The 16,892-nt window shown below is 35.9% G+C and overlaps 1 protein-coding gene across 1 annotated transcript in view; it reads right to left on the bottom strand.

Annotated features, from left to right (window-relative positions):
* Window positions 1–15,094, bottom strand: part of LOC144452876 (uncharacterized) — a 36,946-nt gene extending 21,852 nt beyond the window's left edge. Inside the window, exons 1-2 of the mRNA XM_078144073.1 lie at window positions 14,469–15,094; window positions 11,416–11,534 (exon numbers count right to left, since the gene is read on the bottom strand). Of these exons, the coding sequence (XP_078000199.1) occupies window positions 11,416–11,534; window positions 14,469–14,756 (407 nt within the window). The 5' untranslated portion in view covers window positions 14,757–15,094. The remainder of the gene's footprint in view (window positions 1–11,415; window positions 11,535–14,468) is intronic.
* Between the last annotated feature and the right edge of the window lie 1,798 nt (window positions 15,095–16,892).

Below are 16,892 nucleotides of genomic sequence, written 5' to 3'. Positions count from 1 at the left end.
CGCGGTTAGACTCTATGCTATATCCCCTCCACTATTCATATCACATTGCACTTTTCTTTACGTCTTTAAATACTGCACATAATAGATTAATTCATATTTGCTGTTCTTCAAATATATACGAATGTGTTTAAATGCACATATAGAAGTCCTATTGCATGACGCTTTCATAATCAGCAACAATTTATTTACTTCTATCTCTCTAATAATGGACTTACTTCAATTTAATGATTATCTATCACTGTTTAAGAAACACTACATTACTATGGAAACAATTTAAATCATATTAATATCTAGTTCCTTTTTCTGTTTTTTTTTTCTGTTTCTATCTACCATTGTTTCTGTACATTTGTATGTACATCTTTCTCTCTTGCTCTCTCTTTCTGTGTGTGTCTGTCTGTCTGTCTGTCTGTCTGTCTGGCTGGCTGGCTGTCAGTGTGTGTCTCACTCTCACTCACACACACACACACACACACACACACACACACACACACACACTCTCTCTCTCTCTCTCTCTCTCTCTCTCTCTCTCTCTCTCTCTCTCTCTCTCTCTCTCTCTCTCTCTCTCTCTCTCTCTCTCTCTCTCTCTCTCTCTCCCTCCCTCCCTCCCTCCCTCCCTCCCTCCCTCCCTCCCTCCCTCCCAATCTCTAAAATTACTGTAAATATCACTCTAAATTTGTGTGGAGATATGTACACAACAACATGCAACTTACATTAAACACGAAGTTTCCAAAGGTCAGTGAACAAACACAATGAACAATTCTTAACACTGCACACAGTTATGCTACAGTGGTGTTCAAATAAATGTTAGAACTGTTATGTCAATAGAAAAGGTACAGTATCTTGTGAATATTTGTTTGTTCCTGATTTCATATTTATTGAAGGAAACAGTAAATACACTTAGGGAATAATAAAGACACAGAGAAACAAAATTACTACCTTAATTGCATCATTATTAAGTTAAACAGACTATAGGGAAAACTACAGAATACATCGACACATAACCTTGTGTGCCATGGTGAATGTACATTGTATACTATAGTCTAGAGTCGCGGCTTTGAACCTTGTAAAATGACAGGGGAACTCATGGTAGATTTTACCTACTTACCACCCTTAACAAAAACACTGTACAATACATATATAATAGTAAATTGTATCGAACAGGGTCACTAAAGCATTGGTAATGTTTGGTAAACAGAACTGAGTAGCAACCTACTAACAGTAAAGGTCATAAAACGTAGCACTTAGTGCAATGACCTGGCTAATTCATATAATTTACGTCGTAGCTCTGATCAATAGCTATGCGTTCCTCTCCATTTGGCTGATAACATGACAAATGTGCTGTAATCAATTTTTTAATTAACTATTATTTTGATACTAGTAGTATGATGATTTTATTGCCCGCGAGTACTACTTTACCTGTTCTGATTGACAGGGTACGATGTGAATGTGAAACTGTCAGTCTAAATGACCAAATAGATTCAATGACTTCCTGACATAGTATATGGTAGGTCATGTGTTACAATATTCAATCAATCACTTTTCATGCATAAAATCATATTTCTACTGCTGACTTTCAGGTTTTAACATCAATTTGGTGATTTTTTTTTACATTTGTATTGTTACAATAGTTCTTTGCATGGTAAAAATAAAAGTATGTTTTTCTATATTTTACAGTAGAAATGATGTTGGCTTGGTGTTTCACTCATGGGATATTACGTTGTTGACACAAAGATAGACATATCTCAACTCTAGACTAACAATAACAAAGACACAATAAACACAGCAGAATCCTTTGCCCAATCACATTGAACATTGCCATTGCTATTCTTTCACAGTGTAGTAGAAACATTCTAATGAAAACATTACACATGGACTAGATGATTTTAATAGTCTAGTTCCTATACAGTATCATTACGATGTATACCTTCACTCACACCTCAGTTGGCATCCAGACTATGATTTTAATGGCTTCAATTATTTATTTTCTAACTGTGATAATCAACATATCAACTTGACTACTTCTACATCCCCACTGTACATGGCACCTATGTAATTATTTCTTTTGCATTAGAAGTTGTCCTAGTGTGTGTAAAAAATGTCGCGTTACATGAGTGAAACACCAAGGCAAAGTCGTTTATGCTGTAATAAATGGTTTATTTTCAACTCAAAACGATAACCATTAATGGACAAGTAGTCTGGAAAATGACAACGACAATCAATAAAAGAAACGTTACGTTTTCCAAGGATTAAACTCCACTTAATATAAAGCTTTACAATGTTTATGATATCGTAACAATGAAGTCTTCACACACATACACATTATATCATTGCCAGGAAACCTGGTCATTTCTAATAATGAAATCTATAACCTCACAAAGGAGTCACTTGGGATTGAAAACTATACGCGTGTGCAATGTACATGCATGTAGTTTTCAGCACACATAAACGCGCGTGTGCAGTGTACCATCAATTACACGTGAGACCATCTTATATGCCAAGTGCATGTCCCCACTATTTCACTGCGTTTTACCTCATGTTACTACTAAGGGTAATTCATATTTGGTTTGTAAGTTGGCTTATTGTTGTCACCCAATGGTGGATATCTGATCATCAGTGCTTTACAGGTATATGTAGGGTGGTTAGAAGCTGTATCTTGGATTAGGGTTAAACTATAGGTTTGAAAAACAGTTGTTTGGCAGAGCTGTACAAAAGATTGAGCTAGAACAAAAAAATTATTCTATGCAATCCCTTTTAAGGTAACACTAATGTGATGACCAGGGACTGAAACACAGCCCTTTAACTCACTGACTCGTTTGTACAGCCTACACAAAAACACCTCTGTATTCGATAAAGCTATGAAGACCAATGGCTTTGTACTCTGTTTGTCTGAATCAGTCTCCATTTTGTTGAAGTAATGTATAACAGGTTAAGTACACAACAGACACTGTAGTGAGATGAAAATTCTTTAGTCTTGCTTCAATGTGTATAGAATCTTATAACAATGACTCATACAAAGGCAATAGTTTGAAACTAGTGACCAATTTATTGTTCATCTACAAGTATGGTAAACACTGAATACCAGAGACTCCAGACAAATCAACACACACACCATGGTGTTGAATCCACTTTCTTCCAACTAGTAACTACTTCACTTGTGTACAAACAAATACCCCTTGGGAGAAAGGGTTAATATGCTAATTAAACACATGTACATTTTATAAGATACATTATGTAGTCCTGAACAGCTTTTGAGCTTCATAACAAAGACCATAGCAACACAAAATTACATGTACACTAGCTACTGTCTACATTTTCCTTAGCAACACAAAATTATATAGTAGTTTAAACTCTCCTTTTAATAGCAATACCATCCAACCACAACTGATACACAGGCACACACACAACATCCTTGGAACAAAGAAGGTATTTAATAATGTCATCACATTGCTGGCTTAGATTTTGACACATACAAAATGATAGCAAGAATTTGAATCTGCTTGCATGGTTCCCTGTGGTGACATGTGTACACATACAGAGCCTGCTTGTTGGCAGGAGTGTGGTGTTGTTTATATTTGTAATGAGTGGTCTGTGGGAAGCCTGTTTCTTATCTATCTAAACTGTTCTTGGGGAACATGAACTGTGTATGATATGCAGTCTTTCGGCAACCCTTCCATATTTCTGTGATATTCCTCATCAGAAGTGGTCTTTACAGGTGTACTACTATACCAGTACATGAACATTGTAGGCTATGGTTACAGCGACAATAGTAAGAAGGCTTCAACACCGTAGTGTTTGCAAATAAACAAAACAGTTGAGAGGAAACATGATAGTTAGAAGGTCTGTCTTTTCATTCACTTGTAATAAGATCCCCACACCTGACTGGATATTCAATTAGAAATCAGTGTATGTTGTACACTCTATCTGTGTTACACTGGAAATTTAAGATGCCTGATTTTTCTGTGTCTCAAAAAAAGAATACATACTACAGCAACCAAGGTCCAAACTGAAATACTATATAATATGCTAAGAATTTGATCCTGTTGAAAAAAGGGTTATGTGGTTCAAATGTTGAAGAGCCAAGCTATGTTATTGAATTTGCATCATGACTTAAATGTGTTAATTTGCCCCCTTTCCACATGTTGGATTATTTTGAACTGTGTATCCTTACTGGCAGTGGGATCAACAAGTTCTGTTGTCTGTCTGTTTCTTCTTGTTGCTGAGTCTGTCTCTCAGGATATTTCACTCAAGATCTGTCTGTCTGTCTGTCTGTCTGTCTGTCTGTCTGTCTGTCTGTCTGTCTGTCTCTCTCTCTCTCTCTCTCTCTCTCTCTCTCTCTCTCTCTCTCTCTCTCTCTCTCTCTCTCTCTCTCTCTCTCTCTCTCTCTCTCTCTCTCTCTCTTTCCCCTGAGCCCCCCTCTCCCTCCACTCCCTCCCCTCCTCCCAACATTACACATTGATAGCGATTCTCATCGCCAACATAGTCACTCTACTAATGTACTTTTAAATATCTTGATGTTTTGCCAACAACCTAGTATTATCATCATTATACATACATTACACAAACAACACAGGCTTAACAATACATAAAACATTCCGTTGAATTGTATGGAAGCGGTACAAACAATAAAAGTTTGGCATCATTACAAGTCTATCATCCTATACATAAATATGTCTGGTGTAAAGGCCATTGAGGTAATATTCTGAAAACACATACCAGTTGAATGAATACAAAAAAAAAGCTGAGTTTTCAACTCCAAGTTCTTGCGTTAGTGTTATCTTATCAGTCAAGCGATAATGATGACATGGGATGACTCTTTCAATAGTTCTGTCTGACGTTTAACTGTCTTTCATACTTAAATTTTAGACCTAACCCAAACGAGGTCTTTAAATCTTACCGGTCTGTATACCAGCATTCTGAAAATGCATTATATTTTAATGATTGACCGCTTACATTGTAACGGTTTGTTTCTTCAAAACTACATGTAACTTTTTTCGTATCATTTTATTCATTTATATTCGTTGAATTTTTATAATTACTAACAAATTTCTTTGAAATTGTATCTTCTGTTATTCACAGTTTTCTACAAAAGGTACCAGTGTTTCTAAGACTGTTCATAAGTCCTTGATTGTCTGCTCCAAGATGTATGGGTCTGGTTGTATTCTTATGCTGTGACCCTCGTTACATAGGAGACCTGCTTCACGCTACCAATTGTACTACTTCACGTATTTGCACTGGTGCTTCTTTTCTTTTCTGTGAGAATGAAATCCGGCCAAAAACATCTACAGTTTATAATTTACTGATGTCTGTCCCTTGAACACAACATGTTTTGTTTCCATGGCAACTGATTTGCACTACTCTGACTTGATCCGTCAGATTAGGTGTCTCATACAATGCACTGAACGAAAAATAATTGCTAAAAATAATTGAAAGTTTATTACAGCTAAGTCCCTTGAAAACCAAGTATTTGTTTCCATGGCAACTGATTTGCACTATTCTGATTTAATCTGTCAGATTAGGTGATTTATTTCTAAACATAATTGCAAGTTTCTTTCAACTAAAATTGAATCCCTTATTAAAATGAAGTGCTTTGTTTCTATGGCAACTGATTAATCTACTTTTTATCGATCTGTCCAACAACAACAAATTTCTACTTATTAGACGGCAAACTATCAATACTGATGATTACATATTAATAACTGAGAGTATCTTTATAAGAGGGGGGGAGGGAGGGAAGGAAGGAGGGAAGGAAGGAGGGAAGGAAGGAGGGAAGGAAGGAGGGAGAGGTGGAGAGAGAGAGAGAGAGAGAGAGAGAGTGTGTGTGTGTGTGTGTGTGTGCAGAGACACAGACAGAGAAACAGAGACAAACAGACAGACAGACAGACAGACAGACAGACAGACAGACAGACAGACAGACAGACAAACAGGCAAGCAAGCAGGCAAACAGACAGAATGACATATTGCAGCTAAATAGACGAGAGAGACAGACAGAGCCAGACATATAGGCAGAAAGACAGGGAGATAGATAGACAGACAGACAGACAGATAGACAATGTAATCATAACCTAGAAACACTTGGCTATTTGATTCCACATACTGGTTCAAACAACAAAGTCAACCAGTAATTTGTCTTTAGTTCAGGGCATTGTCTTGTTTAACCTCTACCTAGCAACATGGCTTAAACTCACTGACATTATCTCTGGGGGTGAGGTAATCGAGACAATGCGCTGAACAAAAAAAAGATATTGCTAAAAATAATTACAAGTGCAAATTACTCAATACACCAGACAAGCACTTAGTAGAATCCATAAGTGAACAACACAGTGAAAAATGTAAAAAAATAGAGTTTGAAGTTATTATACACGGTGTGCGAAAACATCAATAAGTATGAAAAGCGTAATGAAAGAGTTCGACGTATCTAAGTACAATGAAGTAGAGCGATCCATTGGTATTGAAGCATTTATTCTATTATTGCCATTGTAGTTGTCACGATAAGCCGATTAGGTGCTATTGATTTGTAAGTCAAGTACTTCACCATATTTGACTGTATGGTTACTTTTGAACAATTCATCACTTGTCAACAGGCTACATTGTACTATCACTGTATCAGGCAAGAAGTGTTTGTAAAGGTTTTTAAATTCCACTGAGTGGCCAGGCTAGAACTGTTGGTATGAAACGTTTTTAAATTCAACTTAAGAGTGAATGATTGCTACTAAGCTAGAACGTTTGAGCATTACAGGTTTTTAAATTCTACTGAATTATTACTGCCACACTAGAACTTTTGAGCATTAAATGTTTTTAAATTCCAGTGAGTGAATTCTTTAATACTACCAAGATAGAATTGTTAAGCATTAACAATTCAGAGTGAATTCTTAGTCTTACTACCAAGCTAGAACTTTTGAGTATTATATGTTTCTGAGTGAATTTTTACTACCAAACTACATGTAGAACTTAACAGCATTAAAAGGTTTCTGAGTGAATTCTTACTACAAAGCTAGAACTTTTCAGCATTAAAGGTTTCTGAGTGAATTCTTACTACAAAGCTAGAACTGAACAGCATTAAAAGGTTTCTGAGTGAATTCTTACTACCAAGCTAGAACTTAACAGCATTAAAAGGTTTCTGAGTGAATTCTTACTACAAAGCTAGAACTGAACAGCATTAAAAGGTTTCTGAGTGAATTCTTACTACCAAGCTAGAACTTTTCAGCATTAAAAGGTTTCTGAGTGAATTCTTACTACCAAGCTAGAACTTAACAGCATTAAAAGGTTTCTGAGTGAATTCTTACTACCAAGCTAGAACTTTTCAGCATTAAAAGGTTTCTGAGTGAATTCTTACTACCAAGCTAGAACTTAACAGCATTAAAAGGTTTCTGAGTGAATTCTTACTACCAAGCTAGAACTTAACAGCATTAAAAGGTTTCTGAGTGAATTCTTACTACCAAGCTAGAACTTAACAGCATTAAAGGTTTCTGAGTGAATTCTTACTACCAAGCTAGAACTTAACAGCATTAAAAGGTTTCTGAGTGAATTCTTACTACCAAGCTAGAACTTTTCAGCATTAAAAGGTTTCTGAGTGAATTCTTACTACAAAGCTAGAACTTAACAGCATTAAAGGTTTCTGAGTGAATTCTTACTACCAAGCTAGAACTTTTCAGCATTAAAAGGTTTCTGAGTGAATTCTTACTACCAAGCTAGAACTTAACAGCATTAAAAGGTTTCTGAGTGAATTCTTACTACCAGGCTAGAACTTAACAGCATTAAAAGGTTTCTGAGTGAATTCTTACTACCAAGCTAGAACTTTTCAGCATTAAAAGGTTTCTGAGTGAATTCTTACTACCAAGCTAGAACTTTTCAGCATTAAAAGGTTTCTGAGTGAATTCTTACTACCAAGCTAGAACTTAACAGCATTAAAAGGTTTCTGAGTGAATTCTTACTACCAAGCTAGAACTTAACAGCATTAAAAGGTTTCTGAGTGAATTCTTACTACCAAGCTAGAACTTAACAGCATTAAAAGGTTTCTGAGTGACTTCTTACTACCAAGCTAGAACTTAACAGCATTAAAAGGTTTCTGAGTGAATTCTTACTACCAAGCTAGAACTTTTCAGCATTGAAAGGTTTCTGAGTGAATTATTACTACCAAGAGGAAAATGTGATAAAATTTGCCAAGTTTTCCATATCATGTACAATCATTTGTATAGGGAACCTCAGTAAAAATGACTGGGGAACTCAGGTAGATTTGACTTGCTTACCACTCTTAACAAAAACAATGTTGATTTTAAATTGAAATTTATTAAATTCCAGCAAGAAGGAGATATGTTCCTACATGTACATGAAGGTCTTACTGTTCAGTATAAAAGGTTTTGAAATGCTCATAAAGAGGGAATTACTTGTCAAGAACTATTTATTTTTTTATAGCATAGTATTCTTACATGTACTTATTAATGTTTTGTTGCACATAAAAGGTTTTAAATCAGTGTATGAGTTACATGTACGTGTATGAATAAAGAGTTCAGTGTAAATATTAAGTTTCTCTCTCTCTCTCTCTCTCTCTCTCTCTCTCTCTCTCTCTCTCTCTCTCTCTCTCTCTCTCTCTCTCTCTCTCTCTCTCTCTCTCTCTCTCTCTCTCTCTCTCTCTCTCTCTCTCTCTCTCTCTCTCTCTCTCTCTCTCTCTCTCTTTCCCTCCCCTCTATCTATCTAAATAGATGTCAACACACAAAAATCTAATTTTTGACTTACTTGTACCTTGACATTTTGACCCATATACATGTATACCCAAAAGTTCAGAAACCTGACTCTTGCAAATCACTTTCCTTGGCTAACTTACAATACAGTATGAACGAATTCAAGATAAGTTGTTTTGTTTACACCATACATACGTATGTAAGTTGATAACTTCTGTTCCAAAGCAACAAACCCGCAATACCGGTAATATGACCAATGTGCAAATCAGAAACTTAGAACTTTGTATTTCAGTAAAATTACCACACACTCAGGTTTGTATTACTAACATCGGATAGTATTTTCTGTTGACTGTAGCATGACATGAAGTAGTATGATGGGTCACTGTGAAAACATACATGTGATAGTCACTCACTGTTTAAATCAAAACAAATTATAAACAATACTGAAATTTAAGTCAGTGTAAATCGCCTCAAGTCAACTTCCTTCTTTGGAAAACACCACTGATAAAAAAGAAAATGTTAAATTTCATTTCAAACATATTAACTTTGACTGCACTTGTTTTCTATTTGACAAAAATATGACTAGTTGGCTTAAGATACATTGTGCACCTTATTTCTAGCACAACCTCTGTCCTACCAGGTACTCATTTACATATACAAATGTATACAGCTGGGTTAAAGGCTGGACATAAAACTTAAAAGTTCAAATACTACCCAGAGAATTCACTTTTTCAAAACATTCATCTCTTGTATGAAAATAGATACAGTATGTTTGATTACACCATGCATAACCTAACTTGAACAAAAAATATGGAATTATATACCTTGGTCGTTCTACGTCACAACAACATTTATCTATGTCACGGCAACACATGTCTATGTCACCGATTCTGTTATGTTCGATATATGAGTCTAAATGTTAAAAATTACCATTACTTTCCCAGATTTTCTTTCATATTACTGGTGCTGGTATAATTACATGTATGTTATTCTCCAATATTTTTTTTCATTCAGCCGGAAAATACTCATGACCTAAGGGTTGTCACTACTCGTTGTGACTCGTATTTTCCTTGGCTGAACGAAGAAAAATATTGAGAAAAAACATTTGATTGTCAATGTATACATGTATACCTGGACATGCACATGTACAGTATGCAAACTTGAGTATACAAAATTACTGACGCCTTAGTCACAATCAGGGTACATTTACAAAATTTTCAATGTTACAAGTTGCAAAATACTGTGCCAAAGAGAAACCATCTACCAACTTTATTTTGAAGAGAGCTTTGAGAACTAGAACTCCTGAAAATTTCAAGTGAATCCACCAAGAATTGTTCGAACTCCAACTATTTTTAGATACAAAAATGGGTCAGTTTTGAGCATTACGACTTTGCATTGAGAAAGGTGTGTCATCTTGATCAAACCTTGTTGTAGGTGCAAGGCTTGAAATAACTTTTTTCTATGGTAGTCCTAGTGAGCTACCACTTTCAGAAATTAGTAGCCCAAGGATGGTGACAGTACATAGTCCCTTTATTCCTGAACTGAAAACATGTCTGTATGTGTAAATATTCCATCCTTTAAATCATCACATAATCAGTGGTAGCCTGAGTGGGCTACCAGCTACAAATTATGGTAGTTCCATGACAAGAATTCGTAGTCTATGGACACAGCACTACTGTTAATTTCAAGCCCTGAGTTGTCAACGTGGTAATTCAATCAGACGAACGGAAATAGACATGATTGAACTATGCGTATGTGTATGTGAATTCCCATATGTACACGTATTTTCCTCAAGAAACTCATTACATATCAGGCAATCAAGATAAGCCAGGATTCAAAATACAATATAGATGCTATACAGCCAATACATACTCATTACCTGCTTAGAGAATAAATAGAATGTGACACAAATTTCTGATTATGATGTAGCTTAGTTTCTGCATCTATATATCACGCAAATATTCTATACTGCACTGATAAAAGGTTAACCATTTATTTATAGCCAGCTTAAATATTTAATATACCTGTCATTGGTAAATACAAAATTCCAATATCTGTGTCCTGAGAGGATATAGTATTATTTATATGTACCATTTGTGAATTCATTCTCACTATAAATCAGTGTTAGCAATAACCATTAACCATGTAATATCTAACTGCGGAAATTTGACAGCTGGTAGAGTTATATTACAGCCTTGTCAACTGGAAAGTGAAATGTAGCAGAGGTTGTACATGTATGGTATCAAATTAAAACTGAGTGCAATCTCACTTCTTAGCTGTCAGAACTGACTCATATATTACAAATGGTTAAGATAAAGAATCCTTTGTATACAATTGTAAATCTATGGGGAACTTAGGTTGTTACATGTAGGTAGGTCATGTTGTTCACCCTCATTGGCCATCTCTTCACATTACCTGATATCACCTCTTCGTTCATCGTATCGCTGTTAAGTGCCATTTCCATAATGTGAAATGAGTTGTTTAGACGTCATGTTACTTCTAGTAAAGAATGTAATGTAATGGTGATGTCTGTCGGTCTGTTTGTATGTCCACAGACAGACTGACAACCAGACAGTTTGTGTGTGTATGCGTGTATGTATGTGTGTGTGTGTGTGTGTGTGTGTGTGTGTGTGTGTGTGTGTGTGTGTGTGTGTGTGCACATGCATGCACGTCCATAGGTCTATTTACAATATCTCAAAAATAAAATAAATAAAATCAAAACCAAATAAATTCTCACCTGAAATTCCTAGCTTGATATGGCATAGGATCTGGGTTGAATTGATTAGCTGTATCAGATTCGTCAAAGTTGTTCATACCTGCTACAGATTCTACTTTCCTTCTTGGAGATGACATCTGCTGTAAAATTTAACAAACAGCCAATATAAACAACGATAACATAAATATAAATAACAAAACTCCATGACAATCACATATGAGTGCCAGGAACTCTGGGATATTTGTACGCAATGTTTTCTACTGCACATTTCATCCACAGCGCAAAACCTTCCGATCTATTATTGATTTTCATTTTCTTACACTTTTTTGATATTCTACTGAATTCTACACTTCAAAAACCATGGATAACAATTATTGCTTTGCAATATTTTCACTTGTAAAGTGTAAGTTTTGAAAAAAATTAACCAACACATGATTATGATGTAAAATTTATCACATTTGGTAAGTAAATAAAAACCAGAAATTGACAAGTTTTTAAGCTAAAGGTGATAAAGTTTGCTTATTAAGCTTGTGTGACATTGTTCCATCATTTATTACTAAAGCGCAATTTTGGAGACTGTTGCTTGTGACCTACATTTGTAAGACAACCAACTTTTTATTGTCTGAGCTTTGACAGTAAATATTATTCTTTATCACTTTGTAAATCTGATAAGATAAGAATTCAAATATTGACAAATTAGGATCAAACTCACAGCAATGATTGACATTGATACATCAACCAGCTTGACAATCAGATATTTATTTTCCAATATTTTTCTTTGTTCAGCCAGGGAAAATATAAGTTACCTAAGGGACTTTGTCATTACAAGTCTATAGATGAGTAGTGACAAAACCACTTAGGTCACGAGTATTTTCCAGCTGAATGAAGAAAAAATTGGGGAATAACACAACTATAGTAGCAGCACTGCCGCAGTAACATCAAAGAAAAATTGCGGAAATTGATGGCATTTTGAACATGTTGACTTATATTTTGACCACAGCAGATTTTGTGACGTAGACATGCATTGTTGTAACATATATGTAGACACATGTTGTCATGACACAGAATGACCAGGGTATAAATTCCATATTTTTTGTTTTGTTCAACTTGGCTTGTGCATGGTATAATGGCAGTAGATTGCCAACAATATACACACAGTAGTCAATCACACAATGTTATCATAATAATGAGATTTTGATTTACAGAGATGGGTATCTCTAAAATTATCATGCATGACGCAAGTTGTATACTAGTGACATAGATACATGATGTACCAACTTAGTAGTAGTGTTAATACAACATACAAAGTACTAGTAAATCACACAATGTTATCATCATAATGAGATCTTGATATATGTGGTTTACATAGAGATGTGTATCTTTAAATAATACAAAACAAATATGTGGGTCAAATTGTGAAAAAATGTAGTAAAGATAAGAGAAACAGAAATGTTAGTGGTGTGTTACATTGGTTTAGAGACGACACGTTTGACATCCTATATAAGTAACTGAATTATTATTAGGATGACCCATTTTGCTTGTTTTGTATGTTTGTTTGTTAATTGTGTTTGTTTGTTTTTGTTTATCATAACATCTTCATAATGACAAATTGGTTAATCAGTTCAATAAAGGCAAAAGAAAAAGTGTGTGTAAATGCATCGTTGTAAACTGGCACCATCCAAGACGCAACACTAAAAGGGCTGTTTGGTACGAGGTATGTACCGATATCTACTACATAATTGTACTGTAGGCCCAAGACATTTTGCAGTGTTGTGGATCGGAAGAAATAACAGCTCTGGTTTGCAAGAATGGTGTAAATGTTGTTGATGCTTTCAATTCATGATACAGCGTAGTACTTCTAACAGTCTGAGTGTCTTAGAAATCACAATCAAAGTCAAAAGGGAAGGAACCATGAGCAAATTTACGTGTGTAGCAAAGGTCCCAAATTGCAGCGATAAACAGAAACTTAAAGTCCAGATATGTGTGCTTGTATGTTGTGGTGTCACCTACATCATCTTACAACTTCTTGTCACCATCAGTGAATTTTTTCCAGCTAAAGAAGACATTATTATTTTTATACATTTGGTCAAATTCAGGAAATACATGAATACATGCCTTGTTGACAATAAATGTATCCCAATGTAGATCAGTGTACAAGTATAAATATGGCAGCAGTTTAGGAATCAAGAGTTAACTTTGAGTACTATTAAGTTAGTGAAAATAATAACTGAAAATAAATTACTCATTTTTAGTTTTTGCTTTTCTAATATTGAATTCGGAGATTCAACTACTAAATCTCGTCAAATTTGATGTATTTTGATATCGCCAACCTCGGCCTGTCCAGGGTTTACAAATGAATTGGAAGAATTTTCGATTTTGAAATATTTACTTTGTAAATTGTACTGTGTCTTTACTTATAAATTTACTCTTCAAAAAGACCTCAATTTTCAATCTGAACTGTGGTACATTTGAATTGGGAATGTCGAAATGTACATAATAGTAACGAATGGCCTGAAATATACACAAAATTGTCAACAACTACAGAACAGAAAATACGTGTATTAGTGTATATCATTATCTGGTCGACAATAACACCTGTATGTCCATAGATACCATCTATGGTGTAAAGTAGCCGTCTCGCGCCTACTCACGAGTGTGAAACACTTTGTCTATTTCACAAAACAATTTCACGTGTAGGTTCATTATTTTGAATTCTTGGTTTGTCCGTGGCAACGGGGTCGCAAAGTCACTGAGGGAATTATATCCCGACAATGTGATTATAGTTTTAGCAGAGGGCCACTGGCGCTGGTCCTGTGGTACAGCCTTGTCAATGTCACCGAAGACTTGAAAATATAGGACTTATGTGCGTGTATCTGTCAACAGAACGTGGCTAATCTGATAATCAGTACGTTATAACGATAATTGATTGGAAGATGGAGGCCATTCTACAAACACTAAACCATTTCAAGTGACACTAAGGAAACCTAAACGAGGCAAGGCAGTAGTAGCGAGCATTTGATGTGTCGTACGGTTCGATCGATTAAATTTCAAAAGTTAGTTTGGACTTCGCTCACCTTTGCAAACCGGCCGGTCCGTACTGTAGTCAATTCACGGCGATATTCCGATTTCGACGCTTGGCTAGAGAGTTCTACAAGTCGTGGCAACCTGTCGAATTCATTCTGTGGAGTTGATTTGTTTAGTGAAACACCAGAGTCATGAGATTTGGTCGGTGAAGGACTGTAGAGGTGTTGTAAATTCGGCATATGAGCGATGGCTGGGAACACCTTCCGGTTACCATCTGCCGTGAGAGAGTTATCAAATTTCTCCGTAACTTGCTCTGACATCGTCCGCACGAGTTCCATTTGGAATGATGTAAATCCACGATAAAACCACGATTAAAAAAACACACTTCGTGGTCAAAATGTTATTCTTGATCTCTCCAACGTTGAATTTCCACAAACTTCTCGATGGCGTTTGTGTTGATCGACGAAGCTCACCCGCTGTTCAGATCAGTCCCGTAAACACACACAATTTATCTAACAAATGAGCGAAATATCCATTTTTTGGACGGAATAAATTGATAAAATAATATCGAGGGTTACCTCCCGTCACATTTCAACCCATTATCATTCAAATAGCTCCAAAATATCACGAAAATAATGAAATTTTAACGTGGTCCTCGGCTGGCAGTGATTTGATACTCAAGTTACCGCTCATGGAAACATTATTGCCATGCGTAATGATATGCTAATATATGGTAATGTATGTACCCGTCAGATCAATCGATAGCCGTTTATTGTTCGATTATTGTTAATAGGCTTTGGCATATCAAAACAGTCAAACTAGGCGACAAAACAAATACAAACGCAGGCCTTTTATTGAGATTTTATAGTGTAGGGACGTGAATGCCCGTTTATATGGGTCATGGTTCACAGACAGACACCTGTTGCATGTCGGGGCCTAGGGACGTAGAGGACGCCGTGGCGTTGCTATGGGAACTGTCCGACAGCGGTAAAAATAAATTACTTCACCTCTTTAATATCGAGATGGTATTGTTCAATCAAAGTTAATGATGTCAGTTCTCGCTTGTAATTGGCGATCGTTACACCTATACTATAATTTACATAAATCTAAAACTGAACAAACGGACAAACAGATCACACACAGCCTTTTATAGTGCGCTGTAGTTCGTGTGTGTGACTATATGTATGTCAGTTTTAATATATCTAGCTATATCTCCTAAAGAACTGACATTTGACATTACCTAACAACCAAACACAGTGTGGTAGCTGTCCAAATTTTTGTAGCTATTATTTACAGTCCTGTACATGTGTCACATATTTTTTTTATCTCTTTATTTATTTTTTATTTATTTTGTTCATAGTGGGGGGGGGGTCGATGGGGAAAGGTGGGGGGGGGGGTCGATGGGGAAAGGTGGGGGGGGGGAGCGGTTGATGGGGAAAGGCTCAAATCCAAACTCAAATTATTGCCCAAAAGTCCAAGTACAGCTCAGGACAAATCAACTGTCTTGACCTTTTTTTTGGCTAAGGAGAGTTATTGATGTTTGATGTTATCTACCAGACCTGCATGCAAATTTACCTTGTTAACATACACTTTACAGACTGACAGACAGACAGATGGATGGATGGATGGACAGACAGACAGACAGACAGACAGACAGACAGACAGACAGACATACAGTCAGACAGACAGACAGACAGAGATGATTGAATGAATGGTCATTTATATATACAGCCAGCCTACCAAAGATAAAGAAAAACAAAGATATAGACATAGACACACACGTGCATGCACACACACACACACACACACACACACACACACACACACACACACACACACACACACACACACAGTATTGGTAAGTGAAAAAATGAAGGATGATCTACTGAGCCAATAGACAAAACATTGAAGACGATTAAAATATTTTATTTTATTTGATAATCATCTGACACATGCCCATATATGGACCATAGTTATAAAACTTGATGGATTTAATTGACAATAAAATATACCAATATATTCCCACATATTTTTCTTCATTCAGGCAAGGAAAATACGAGTGACCTAAGGGACCTTGTCACTACGAGTAGCAAGAAAAGTAGAACCGAACCCTGAAGCAGCAGGCCACGTGTATTTTCCAGCCAAATGAAGAAAAATATTGAGGAATAATATAATTATACCTCCTCAGGCATAATTAAGGAAAAATTTGGAGAAATAATGACAATTTAAAACATTTTGATTTTGATTTCTAGTACCACAAAACCAGTTATGTAGGTATGGCTTGTCGTGACTTAAAACAACCAGGGTATATAATCCATATTTTCTGTTCAAAGACAATAACTTGGCTTGAGTATGGTATAAATATAATGATTACCAGTGTGCCCTCTAAGCTAATTTGACATGCCACTGATGTACACAATTCTAGTGATGCACCAAAATTTGGTGTTTCACTCTCTCTTACTATGTGGTGACCA

Source organism: Glandiceps talaboti, chromosome 23, assembly GCF_964340395.1.
Source record: "Glandiceps talaboti chromosome 23, keGlaTala1.1, whole genome shotgun sequence".
In the NCBI taxonomy this organism is placed as follows: Eukaryota; Metazoa; Hemichordata; class Enteropneusta; family Spengelidae; genus Glandiceps; species Glandiceps talaboti.
The sequence above is the reverse complement of the archived record's forward strand: the minus strand, read 5'-3'. Positions and strand labels throughout refer to the sequence as shown.